This window comes from Mixophyes fleayi, chromosome 1, assembly GCF_038048845.1.
Source record: "Mixophyes fleayi isolate aMixFle1 chromosome 1, aMixFle1.hap1, whole genome shotgun sequence".
NCBI classification, from domain to species: domain Eukaryota; kingdom Metazoa; phylum Chordata; class Amphibia; order Anura; family Limnodynastidae; genus Mixophyes; species Mixophyes fleayi.
In genome coordinates, this window is record NC_134402.1 from 355,343,774 (window position 1) to 355,357,802 (window position 14,029).

Below are 14,029 nucleotides of genomic sequence, written 5' to 3' on the forward strand. Positions count from 1 at the left end.
CCTTTGCCCCCCACCCACCCGAAAATTAACTTACTTATATTTCATGAGGATGGCACCAGACCATGCATTGAGGGAGGACCTACCAATTACTGTCCTACGGACAGAATTTTCAATCACATTCACTAGTTTGTAAAGGAACGTACCATACTGAAATCTTTCCATCCTGTTCATGTCAGCACTGTAGTGAATAGATTGGGGTTTTTTACTTTCATATATAATTTTCTTGATTCAGAAAATCATGCATTACCAAACCAATACGTTATTTTCTAAAGTTATGGTATAAAACAAAAGTCTATAGGGAAAAGATAGCAGTATAGTAGATGGAATGTCTTATTGTATGTTTTTGGTAACATAAATTACACTTTTGTGCTATAATATACATCTCCGTTATAGTGTACTCTCTTTACCATCTGCACCTTCTCATTCGTTCTCGCATGTCCTTGTTCTGCATCTATATATGATGCGTTTTATGTATGATTTGTTACATTACCTGTCTGGTACTGCAGAGTTTTATGGTACCCTATAGATAAATGATGATGATCATTTAGATGCTGATTACAGTAGAAGGGACAGTTTCACACATCTTCAAATACTACTCTCTACACTGTAGTTATATGAGAACATGCCCTGATTCTCAATTTATATCAAGAGTTTTATAGTGCTAAGCTTAAGTAAACAAACTTTTATTGCATTTTAGCAATTTGTAGATTTAATTTCTCATGTTATATTTTGATTTGGTGTAATATATGGATAAAAATGTACACTGTAATCATGGACATGTAGCACTGCCATGGAATGCAAATGAGTAGTGTCAGGTTTTGCATCAGTTTGTAAAATACAAGGGTGGCTGCTAATTTTTTGGATAGGGTTAGTTTGACCTAAAGAATGTGGGATGATGAACACTTTGTCAAATCATCTTGAAATATAAAATACAGTGACTCTCTAGAGCTGCTTGGTTTACATATGTGCTGACATGCTTGTATGCCACCAATGGTGGCCCACCATAAGGTGTTATGATGCTTGGTTATATAAGTACAGCAGGTGGCCCTTGTAACTAGACTTCCTGTCAGGATACTGATTGCCCCTTCATGGCACAGGCTCTGGGGTCATCAGAGGGTTGGAAAGGTTAAAGCTATCATTCGCAGTTTACATGTTATTTTCCAGAAGAGCACGAGGGGTATATAGAGACTGGAGGAAACATTCTCTCCACAAGGCGGATGGAAAAATAACTTTGTCGTATGTCTTGTTGTTTCAGGTTTCCCCCAAATGACTTCCCTGGCAATCATTTAAAAACTTGTAAGCGGAGTTTCTCTGGTGACTGATTCTGGCAGATTTGGAGGGGCAGAGATTTCTTCAAGATGCTGATTAAGGAATATCGCATCCCTCTTCCCATGACTGTGGAGGAATACCGGATTGCACAACTCTATATGATCCAGGTTTTAGATTTATTTTATTTTATTCTGTGTAGCACTGAAACACAACTACAGTCATTTCCATACACGTAAACCCTTACTCCATGGAACACTCTATGCAGAAGAAACAGCCTTCTTGTATAATTTTTCCTTATTTCTGTAGTGTACTTTTCTGTCTTGGGCATATGCTGTTTTAATTGAAACATTTTATACCATTCCTGTTGTAAGTTTATTATTTATAATATTGCTTTTTCATAATTTTCTGTAATGCAGCTTTTTTTTATCCATAGAGGATGGTTGTTTCGACATGTATCAAAATTAAACAATAAATTACATAGTTATTAGGAAATTAGTTAATATTGTATATTACAGCATTGATGTATCCAAAATATTAATACTGATATATCTGAGGAAGAACTGTACTGAAAATTAGAATCTAGTATTGCATTTAATGTCCATTTTATTCACCTTTAAATTCTGTCTGTTAGCTGTGATGTGTTGTTTGCCTGATTTTCCAGGTCCCCAACTGCCTTGGGTTGCTGTTCTGTAAACTAGTCTTGCTGGCCTGATCCACATATACAGCAATGTTGTTGATCTCTATACCCTGTGTACTTCCCAGGGCTTGCAAATTGGAGCCACTTGAAGCATGGGGGGAGAGAAAAGGGGAGCTGGGAGGAGAGGGGAGAACGAGCGGAGAAGATGAGGGGGTTTAGTGGATGGTTGGTAGGCTTTGAGGCACAGGTGAGTTTTTAGTGCCCGTTTGAAGGAGCACAGATTAGTAGAGAGATGGATGGAGCGAGGGAAGTCGTTCCATTGAAGGGGGGCCGCACGGGAGAAGTCTTGGATTCTTGAGTGGGAAGAGATGATCAGAGTGGAGGAGAGGCGACGGTCATTGGCCGAGTGCAGGGAGCGGACAGGAGTGTGAATGGAGAGGAGGTTAGAGATATAGGGAGCAGTAGCATTTTAAGTGATGGTAAGGAGTTTGAAACGGATTCTTTAGGGGAAGGGCAGCCAGTGTAAGGCAAGGCAGAGAGGGGAGGCAGAGAAGGAGCGGCGTGAAATGAAAGCGAGTCTTGCAGCCGCATTGAGTATAGAGCGGAGGGGAGGCGAGATGGGAGTGGGGGAGGCCGGTAAGGAGGAGGTTGTAATAATCGAGGCAGGAGATGATGAGTGCGTGGATGATAGTTTTGGTGACATCCTGAAAGAGGAAGGGCCGGATGCGAGCAATGTTGCATTGTTGGAAGCGACAGGCTTGGGCAAGGGATTGAATGTGGGGGGGCAAAAAGAGAGGAGTTGAGGGTGACGCCCAGGCAACGGAGTTGGGTGAAAGAGGATATGGTGGTGGTAACAATGATAGAGAGGTCATGGTGGGAGGGGAGTCTAAGGGGAGGAAAGACAATGAGTTCAGTTTTAGAGATGTTAATTTTGAGAACGCGAGGACATGCAGGAGGAGATGGCAGAGAGGCAGTCAGATACACGAGAGAGGAGGGTGGAGGAAAGATGAGGAGAAGAGATGTAGAGTTGAATGTCATCAGCATTAAGGTAATACTGAAGACCGAAGGAGGAGATGAGCGCACCAAGGGAGGAAGTATAGAGCGAAAAGAGTAGAGGGCCGAGATCAAAGCCCTGAGGGACTCCTACACGGAGAGGGGAGGGGGTGGAGGAAGAACCAGACGTGGATACAGCGTAGGAGCAGTTAGCGAGGTATGAAGTGAACTAGGCATGGACAGATCCAGAGAGGCCGAGAGAGAGAAGAGTTTGCTGCAGAAGGGGGTGGTCCACGGTGTCAAAGGCCGCGGAGAGGTCGAGGAGGATGAGTAGGGAGAAGCGACCCCTGGATTTGGCTGATAGGAGATCATTTGTATCTTTGGCCAGGGCAGTTTCGGTGGAGTGGAGGAGGCGGTAACCGGATTGGAGAGGGTCGAGGAGGGAATTGTCCGAGAGGTGTCTAATGAGACGGCTGCAGACAATCCGATCAAGTAATTTGGAGGCATAGGGGAGAAGTGAGAGAGGCGAATAATTAACAATAGAGGTGGGGGTCCAGATTGGGTTGTTTGAGGATAGGAGAGATAAGAGCTTGTTTAAATGAGGAGGGGACTATGCCAGAAGAGAGTGATGGGTTGAAAAGGTGTGCAAGGTAAGAGCAAGAGTGGGAGAGAGAGAGCAAAGGAGGTGAGAGGCGATGGGATCGATTTGTTTATAGCATTCCTTATAAGTTATCATATTTAAGATCTGCATTTTAGCTGCATGTACATTGAGCTGCATATTTTAGTGGTTCTGCTGATATATATCCATGTAAAACAGCTGTATGTGTTGCAACAAATGATTTAGAAGGAAGAGATTGTTACTTTAATATCTGTTGCTTACAAGAAAAACGTAGGCCGCCATTTTGTTCGATGAACCAATAGTGAGTAGGCATCCTAACAATTAACTAGCAGCTAGTGACACCACTGAGACATGATGCACTTTGTGCCACACAGAAAGTTGTATAAAAGATGAGCACAATATACTGTACATCATCTCAGAGCACTAATTAAATTAAAATCAAGTTGTGTCATGCATGAAGGATGCACATTAGAGTCGAATGGGCAGGAATGGGCCTTAGCTGTAGGCTCCATGGTTACGGATGACATCAGTCTGCGTGGCGCAAACTGTGGAGTGCAGCTATTGCGGCGAGTATTGTCCTAAGCTAAACCCGACGGATTGCTGATGTAGCCAAGTTTCCAAGGTAACAGATGCTTCTCATGTAAGAATGAAGCCTGTGGTTTGTTTGACTATGGTAGTGGTGAGGAAAGGGAGGAGGAGAAGAAGGAAAAGAGAAGAGTTAGCAGCTATGGCAGAGATAGTGGGAGTCATGAAGTCTCTGAAATAGATCTGGAGGTAGGAAAGGAGGGGGTGTTTGTGTACCCTTTTAGTGTCAGACAGCTGTGCAGGGTTGAATTAATGTGCTAGTGCAATGCTTCTACATGCAAGTTCTCATGAGCAGGACTATTCCTTTGCTTTCACATCTGCATTTATTTTGTCTACCTTGGATGTCCCTGTTTATGTATGCCCTGTTTTCCCCCACTATCCAGCACTGTGGCACCTTACATAATGATGATTGTCACAACTGTCACAAACTGCTCCCAGTGTCTGTGATGATTACCGTAAGGGGTTGCACAGGATTTAAGCACTTCATCTTGCCCTCACCATTCACACCGGTCACACACTGGCTGAATCACTCCCAAAACATTTCTTTCACACCCATACACAACTATTCTATGTCCTCACCTATTGAATTAGGGTAGTAGGGCCACAAAGTACTGTCCCATAGATGTGCACCAGCATTCAAAGGGTTAACATGGCAAATCTCTGTTACACAAATGTACACACTGGCCCCCACTTATGCTCCTAGGCTTGTTTGCAAAAACTGTTAACAATTCATACCCTAGCACTCAAAGGGTTAAAACAGCCTATCCAAGCATGGACAGGGTTAGTACATTTAAGCATTTAAAGGGTTAGCATGGTCAAGCAACCTTCCTCTTCAAGCAAGGCCTAAGTATTGGTTACAGTATCAAGGACAAAACATATTCAATCTTAGATATAATATACAAAGTTACAGGGCATTTAGATATACTAAAAAACATATAAATAAAATAGTTACAAAATAAAAGGATAAAAATTACAGACATTAAACACTTACGTATCATACTCCTTATTCTGCCTTCTCCCAGGCATGTGATTATCAGTCCTCAATTAGATTGAGTCGAAAGAACTGACTATTTGCCATCAGATACACTGAGCATTTAAACAGGTTTCACTGACAGGGGCAGTGTATATGCTAATATGGGGGAGGAAAGTCTCTAGGGTGTCCGTTCTAGTCCTGCACATATGCCTATGAAATATGATATTAATATGACATCATGAGGTCTTATTCAGGAAGATATGTGTATACAGTCGGCTCTCTGTACATCCGTTATTTGTAATTCTCACACCATATTCATTTTCTGCCCCTAAGTACAAAGTGACACATGGGTTTCTCAAAACATCAAATATGAAAAAATGTGTGTGGAATATTTTCTGTATGCATGAATAGACTGTTTTTATCCTTTGAGCTATCTTGTTACTTAGTTTACACTAATGCCTTTTCCTTTATTGTCACCTCTAAACTTTTTGGAAACAGGGTGTCTCAGGTAGTTGCTAATGACACCTTTTGAGTGCTGTCATCCTCTACCTTTCACTTTAGATAGATAGCAAGGATGGAAGTGGATCATGCATCCTAAGTTGGCTTCCTGGAAACATCTGTGGTCTCTCTGATGAGTTTAATTTAATTACCTCCCACTGTACTGACTGACCAAACCTTTTAAAAGACTTTTTCGTCTCAGAGGAAATCATGTACATTTATATCTATTGATTTTAATATTTGCACTATGACATTAATGATAAAAGTAAAAAAATTTTTTTTTTTTTAATCTGGTTGGAATTTGTGCTTGCTTTGGTGGGCACAGATTTGAGAACCCAGAGGCTCTCAAGCAGTTTTTTTTCTTCCTCTAATAGATGTCGGGATTAATTTAAAACGTCAAAATCTGTTTGAAACATATAGTCAGACTTTTTTCCATGTAAGGAACAGCCATGGTTATCTGTCAGGTCTTCAATGAAAATGAGTTTAGGTTCACAGTGCATTCTACCTTATTTCTTAGCCAGTATTAAGCATGCTGAGACTTGTAGTTAAGCAGCTACTGGAAAGTAACAGATTGCTGTGTTATATGTACTGCCGCACAGCTGGAAATGCACCTTGTGGTCACTTTTAGCAGCAGGGTATGACATGTCTTTTTCAGGGTGGATAGCATCCGATAACACTACAAAATAAAACCTATAAAATCACTTAAATCAATGAAGTTTATAAACCCAAATTTCATATATTTTCAAATAAGCAGGATGAGCATAACATTATTAGTTATTTCAGTGTTTATAATATAGAATTAAAAGCCAATAAACCAAGGCATGGAATGGAATTCTTGTTCTGCCTGAAACAGCTGCCCCTGTGTTGTCTGTCTGTTTGGCTCTGGTATGGATTCCTGTATCTTGTTATGACTTGTTATGTAACTGCACTCTGCTGTGATCTTCTGGAACAACGTAAACATTTTACAGACTTGCAAACAGGTCCGTATTGGAGAATTGTAAAGAAGATATTTCAATAGGGTCTGAGGACCTATGTGTCTGCTAGATTGTTTGTTATATCAAACTCTTCTCAATAATTAGGAGTTGATCCCAATGAAGTGCACATGTTATACATTGCAGAATCTAGGAACAACAGCGAGAAAGCCTTTTAGTAATGCCAAGTCTGTGAAATGTAAATCATAGTCAAGAGGCAGCACCACTATAAATATGTATTCCAAGCAACACAGCTGCATATTTCTCCTCTCTGTTGGCTAATGCAATAGTGAGCATTAAGTAAATTATTATAACCGCCTGCGTGTGGTACCTTTCCCTGATCTATATCTGTGCGCACCAGAGGGCTCTGAAAGCAGAGTCAATGCAATAAATTTGACGTCAGATTTAATGAACAGAAGAGTCCTTAACAGAGCCCAGGCTGATTCTGGCAGGAGTGGGCTGTAACTAGCGTGGCTTTTTATTTACACCGATTATTATTATTATTTTTATTCTTCATATTGGCAGCTGAGCCCGACTCGCAAGTGGAAGAGATTCTATATTTATATACAGGCGTGCACTTAATTCCGTTCTCATGGTTTGAAAAACAGACTGTGTGTGTAGTTAGATATTGAAGCAATAATGGTTTTAGAAAATGAGTTGGATGTCAGCCTACATGTGTGCACAAGGGTGCCGAGTTCTCGCTCCTCAATGCTGCTGCTCCAATTAGTAGATTGGAATAGAAATAAGAAAGTATGTTCTGCTTCCAGGGCAAAGGGAAATGGGGCATGGTACCATATGTTAAGCGATTCAACAAAATTGGAGGTGTGTGTGTGGGGAGGTGGGAGAGTGTATAAGAGATGGAATGGAGAGCAAACAATCTGGTTAGATGAGAAGGTCCTAATAATTGTTTTCAATCCACTGCTGAACACTGTCACAAATGTGCTGAGCGTGTGTTGGATGTTACTGCAAGGGGTTAAACAGGATTTCAGCACTCAATCTTACACTTGCCTATCACAGAGGTTACTGATCTAGCTGTATAGCACAGCAAAGCAGTTCTCTCACATCCATACACAAATTAATTACTGCCACCAGTTATTGTACTAGGGCAATAGGACCCTAGAACTCCATTACATTAATGTACGCACTGACACTCACTATGATTTTTGTTAGCCAAAGGGGTTAACATTTCATACGCTGCACTCTTTCAAAAGGTTAACACAAACAAACAATCAAAGAGTTATCGCAGCATTCCATAGCATTCTGAAGATTATCATAGCCAAGCAATTTGTTTCTTTTTAAAAAGCCTTATGGATTCCTTAGAGGACCAAGGACAAGCTTATTAGATTTTAGATTTAATATAAAAAGATACAGGGCATTGCATATAATAAAAAAAACCCATAATAAATGACATACAAAATAAATGCAATAGAAGAAAATAAAGACATAAAAATGCAGGAAATAGACCACTTACGTAGATCATGTAATCTATATGATGGGGAAAGGCAGAAGTGAAGTGGATAGCTCTCAATTTAATAGATTGCCAAATCTGAGATTTTTCCGTAGCATCCATTAGGTTTTTAAACATGTTTTCCTGGGAAAAATTAACACCTGGGTATGAATCATAGTCTGTTCAGAAATAGCTCAAAATTCTTGTACCTGCTCTCTTGGGACATACCCCAGAGATATAATTCCCAATCCAATAAACATGTCCTAATTTCCCAAAAATATCATAGTATTATGTTCAATATCTGAGAAGATAAATGATTACTATTGTTTCTCCGCACAGCTGCTATCTATAATTGGCACACTTTATGTTGCTCCTGTCACTGAGTTTAGATTGGTACAGAGATCTCTCAAATCATGAACTATGAAGAAGAGTGTTTTGAAGTTGTATATTTTGTATATGAATACATAGGCCCTGTGTTAGGGATGCTGACAGCTATTGTTCTTTAAAGTTGCAGGTATGTACAAGTGTCTATCTAGCTGATGGATCCCACAGAGTCACACCTTCTTGTTACTTGACAAGTCTAACACCTTTCAGTTCCAATGTCTCCCTGTCTTCACAAAAATAAATCAGTTGTCAGAGGGTACGGTTCACCTTTATACTACGTGTTGTTTAGGGGGAGATCCTCATCATGTACCATTTTCTGAGGGTCCCTGTTAACAGGACACTCACAGTTGCTGAATGTTGCCTCACATGACTGACCGTGCAATCATAAATATATAATAGTTGTGAGCCGAGACTATAAATACTTTTTTGTTATGTATTTCCATCTTGTAATGGTCAGTTAGCCTTGCATTATTTATAATGTTTCCCTTGTAGGCATAATAGATGTGGCGATGTAGGTTCAGAATTATAAAGCATGCAACTATACTCCTCACATTTCAACAGGGGAGCTTGTGTGCTCTTGACAAAACTACTGCTGCCGCATGCATAACTGACCATCTTACTGAAAACCCTATTTCTAACCCCTGTTCCAGCCACAAGTTGCTTTGATTATAAGATGAAAAAGTTGGTGAATAGTGCTGCATAAAATTGTATGTGCTATAAAACGACATATTATTTTTATTATTATTTTTATTATTATTAAGTAATAATTAAGAATGTACAAATGGGATTAATAAGTGATTATACTACACCTTCTATTTGAGTGATATGTAATTTTAGTGATGCACAACATAAGATGTAAAATAAAAGCATGTGCATGATAGCCATACCCAATACCACAAATACTTTACACAGGCTGTTGCCAACTTAACAAGACATATTTCCCTGTTGGAGTTCTAATATTTGTTTTCCAACTGCATGTGTGCACTGGAATCTCTTCCATCAGCTGAATCCAAAGCTGAGATTCAATATGTTCTCTGGTTGGTTTAGTCATTTGTGTCATTCATAGACTATACTTGGAGTTATGTTGATATGCTGTATTCAACGATGGGACATAGGGAGATCTCCTTACAATCTTGTGCTTATTCCAGGAAATAGTTCTATACTACTTAGAAGGCTTCAGTGCTATGCCATTACCGCTCCATCATTACGTAAAAGCAGAGAAAGGAGATGGCAAACATTTTCCCATCTGTTGGAAGAAAATAAGAATTAAATGCTCACAGTTGTAGCATTATGCTATAAAAGAAAAATATTTATTAGTAGTTTAATGTTTTGTAAATTATTTATAGATGGCATAGCTTATTCTTTAGGAGGCCTATTCATCACATTGCATATTTAATTAGATCACTGCCGTCATCTAAAAAAAAAAAAAGGTGCCAATCATCACTTATTGCATTAGTGATCTAACCTAATTTGTCCATGTGATTTTATGTGTTATATGTATATAAATGTGACTGAATTAAGGTTTGGGAACATATTGTAGTATACAACCTCAGCAGTCCTATGTGTCAAAAATTGCTACAGGATTTTTGATAGATGGTCATTGGTAAATAAGGGTGTGACTGGTCACTAAAGACATAAAAATACAGGAAATAGAGCACTTGCGTAGATCATGTAATCTATATGATGGGGAAAGGCAGAAGTGAAGTAGATAGTCCAAAAACCACCCACTTGTGTGTGACCCCCTGTCCATCTGTAGGATGGAGATCCTCATATTGCCATCAATGCCTAGCCTGGCTTGCCTGTGCCCCCGAACACTAATAGCTACTGACCGCACTACTATCTACTCCTCTCTGCCTCTCCCTAGGTTCTTTCGCCTCTCTCACAGTGCCCCAATGTCTGTCAGATGGGCGTAGAGGGTTTAGTAAAGGATTTACACTCAAACTAAAAGGAAGATCCGAAACCAGAGTCAGAGTTTTCTAGGTACCGGAGTGGACATTTAAATGCTCTGGTCTTATAGAACTATACATCCGTCAGTCCCTGATGTTGTTCTATTCATCCCACATCCCACATCACTCAAGCACGTTTGTGCAAGGGAATTTTATATTTGGCCAATATTTTTCATTCAGAAATATTAAGAAGTATTATTTCTACATAAATATAATTATATATAATACTTTTTTTTAATATACAGTACATTTTCAGTTTTCTTATGTATAAAAAAATGTTACACAACAGACTGGATATAATACTGAACATAATACGTCATGCTAGGAAGGAGAGGATATACCAGATAATTTGTCAGATATGCAAACCTACCTAAAGCTTTTGCTATATCCTGTGGCTCTTTAGCTATTTGAAAGGAAATCACCCAGCATGCTCTGCAAGCTGCTAAAATAGCCTACCAGAGCTTGTTTGGTTTTGAGAGTCCCATGTCTTTGATGCCTGCATTACAATGTAGACATTACAATTACAATACTCTTCGCTAGGTTCTGTCTTTTTTTTTTTTTTGCTTCTGGTGACTAGATGCATCCAAGCTGAGCTATATCAGCCCAGTCCCATCAGACCACTAAGATGCCCATGCATTGGCACATCTTTTCATTTAGCTGGACAAATGGATATGTGGACCAGTTAGCTTTCAGTCTACGGGGCCTAATTCCACGGGTTCCATTCTAAACATTAACTGTTTTACGTCTTTTAGAGGTGACCTTATCCCCGATAACACTATTCACACTAATTCATCCTCACAGCCTTCCCAATCTCCACTGTGAACCACTCTCTCTCTCTCCTTGTTACAGCTGTGCCCTCTTGCACTTTGAATATAAGCTCTCTAATGAGCAGAGTTCTTCACACCCTTTGTTTTCATATCTGCATTTACTTTGTCTGCCTTGTATGTCCCTGTTTTATGTATGTCACTGTTTTCCCTAGTGCTTCGGAGCAATGTAGCACCTTATAAATCTATGATAATAATAATAATAACGTCCTGGTAGAATTATCCCACACAGACCCATGTAGATCATCTGCCAACCTGTTTCTCTATTCTATGCAATTAAAACTTATCAGTGATATTTCAGAGTGATCGCTTGATTGACCATTCTTGTTCGAATGCCAGGTCAGTTTATTAAGATTACTAAAGTGGTCAACCACATCTGCACTTGTGTAACCAGTTTAAAGTATTTAGGTACTGGTGCAAACTGGAAACAGTAAATATGGATTACCGCAAAGTTAAATTTATTTAAATGCACGGTTTGATTTTGGTGGATTTTCCCTGAAATGGGTTAATAAGTTAGATCCTTTCTGTCACACTCCTATTTTTTATTATTTTTTATTTTCTTCATTCATCTCCCACATCCCTATCAATGCAAGCCAAAAAAGATGTCTTTTTATAGATGCTGTCAGTTTGGAAGTATATGTTTTTCTGTTCTGTTATGATAACTTGTCAAATCTCTACTCGGCAGAATTGAATCCGGCATCTGCAGCAGTACAAGTTTTGACAAGTTACAAAAGTCGCTTATTAATAGAGGACTAAGCAATCTATTGTCACTCCTGGTTTTAACTAGACAGTACCATAATATTACAGAAATATTTTGGAAACTATTAGATGAAGACTGAATCTTCTGCCAGTGTCACATGTTGTTGCATATGTAAGTGTGACATAAAGTCTAGTCTCTGGTGTGGACAAAATGTGATATATTTTTTGTGCAGAAAGAGTCATATTAATTCCTAATGTAATACATACAAAAAATAACAATAGAATCTAGAGCATAAATAAGCTATGGTAAAGTTACCATTTTTTTTAGAGCCATTGAATCATGATCCTAATCTATCATAGAAGCTCAAAAGGTTAGACAACTTCAGACCATTGAGAACTAGACCTTTTAATCCATTTTCATCCTGATAGTCACTATATAGATGCCCAGGATGGCAGACCCATTACCTACTAGACCATTGTAAGGAATCGTTGAAGGGTTTACATATGATCCTCACTATCCTAGGTAGGTGTTTGTGTCCTTTGAAGCAATGCTTCCCCTGCACAAGCTATAAAAATAAAAATGCCTATACACCATCTGAACCAGCCTGAATGGTGAGCCGCAAAATATGTGGGGAGTTTGGCAAATCTTCCACATACCTGTTGGTTTAGAGAATGAACATCAGGCTTGACTGCATGAACTTCCTTATTCCACTTTGCTGATGGTGGTGTCATTAGTGGTCTAATGTACATCATCAACTAACCTGTTTTTACTTCCCATCTGGTCAATTCTATTTTTCTTGGATTGGATTTAAATAGGAATAATCTCCCAATCTGCCGTACATGCTAGGATGAAGGCCTAATTTTTCAAATAGAACGAATTGACCATCATAATCTGTTTGTTTAATACAAGATTGTTCCTTACCGTGAAGGTCAGCAAAATAAACGTTTTTACAGATTCGTAACGTGTAATGTTGGTAGAAGGTGAAAGGAGTGAAAAAGCCTATAGATTGCTTCAGGGTGCTGGATTACTTCTTGACAAACAAAACTGAAGATAAGTCTGGTCTGCATTTTTTCCCCTCATTCAGATAGTTTATAGATAATTTAATTTGTGGGTTTCACATTGTATTATGGGAATATATATACAGGGTGATTCAAAAGTCGCAGTACACCCTTTTCTTTCAAAAACTCTACAGGAAATTGGGAAACCTGAATACTCCAGTAAGGTATGGATGACGTGGTCTATCTTTTACGGTATGTACCAAACATGGGCGCCATCTTGAAATCGGCCAATCGGCCCAATTCCTGTAGAGTTTTTGAAATAAAAGGGTGTACTGCGACTTTTGAATCACCCTGTATTATAATAAGCTATATCCCTGAACTTGATCTTTCTTTGTTTTAACTAGCTATGAGTACATGTTTTAATCTTTAAGTCTTCAGCCCATCCCCAATCATCATCATCAACATTTATTTATATAGCTCCAGCAAATTCCGTCTTAACCACAATGAATTCGGGGTCTAATTACAATGTGAATTTACACACATAGGGGCATATTCAATTCCGATCCGATCCGCGGTAACGTGCGTTACCGCGGAAAATGGGCAGTACTGCTGGTAATACGGTACCGCAATAACGCGGATTTTCATGCGCAGCCCTATGGGCTGCGAACGAAATTCCATGTTATTGCGGTACCGCGGATTAGGTTCGCGGCCGTTCTGGCGCAATCCAGCGGATCGGGATCGGAATTGAATATGCCCCATAATGCGGAATGGCAAAGCAAAAGCACAACTGTAAGATTGTGTAGCTGTAGCTTTGCACCCCTGCTAGCGGCCTGCTCCGTTGCAAAAATGTGTGTGATGTAATTGCAGTTGTAACCTACTGACTGCATACTGATGACAAGTAGCATAACTAGTTTAGCAAAATTCCCTACTATTTAATGTTTATGAAACAAGTTTATGGAATATATAGATCGTAAAGTAAAGCGATCTTTAGTTTGTTTGGCAGCAGATAAAAGTTGTTTCTTTTTGTTTGCTGGAAGTCTTAAAACTAAAAGTGGACAAGTCAGTGAGACCAGATGGCACACACTCAAGTGTGTTAAAGGAGCGTGGATATACTTTCATCACTACTGACTGGACTATTACACAGTCACCAGTGATGGGCATAGCTCCAAGAACTGGAAATACACC

General features: G+C 39.4%; 1 protein-coding gene across 9 annotated transcripts in view; it reads left to right on the forward strand.

Annotated features, from left to right (window-relative positions):
* The window catches only part of PITPNM2 (phosphatidylinositol transfer protein membrane associated 2), a 203,874-nt gene that overhangs the window by 105,745 nt on the left and 84,100 nt on the right, over positions 1–14,029 (forward strand). For all 9 annotated transcript variants that reach the window (XM_075177567.1, XM_075177582.1, XM_075177575.1 and 6 more), the window contains exon 3: positions 1,256–1,436. In XM_075177567.1, coding sequence (XP_075033668.1) covers positions 1,359–1,436 — 78 coding nt within the window. In that variant the 5' untranslated portion in view covers positions 1,256–1,358. The remainder of the gene's footprint in view (positions 1–1,255; positions 1,437–14,029) is intronic.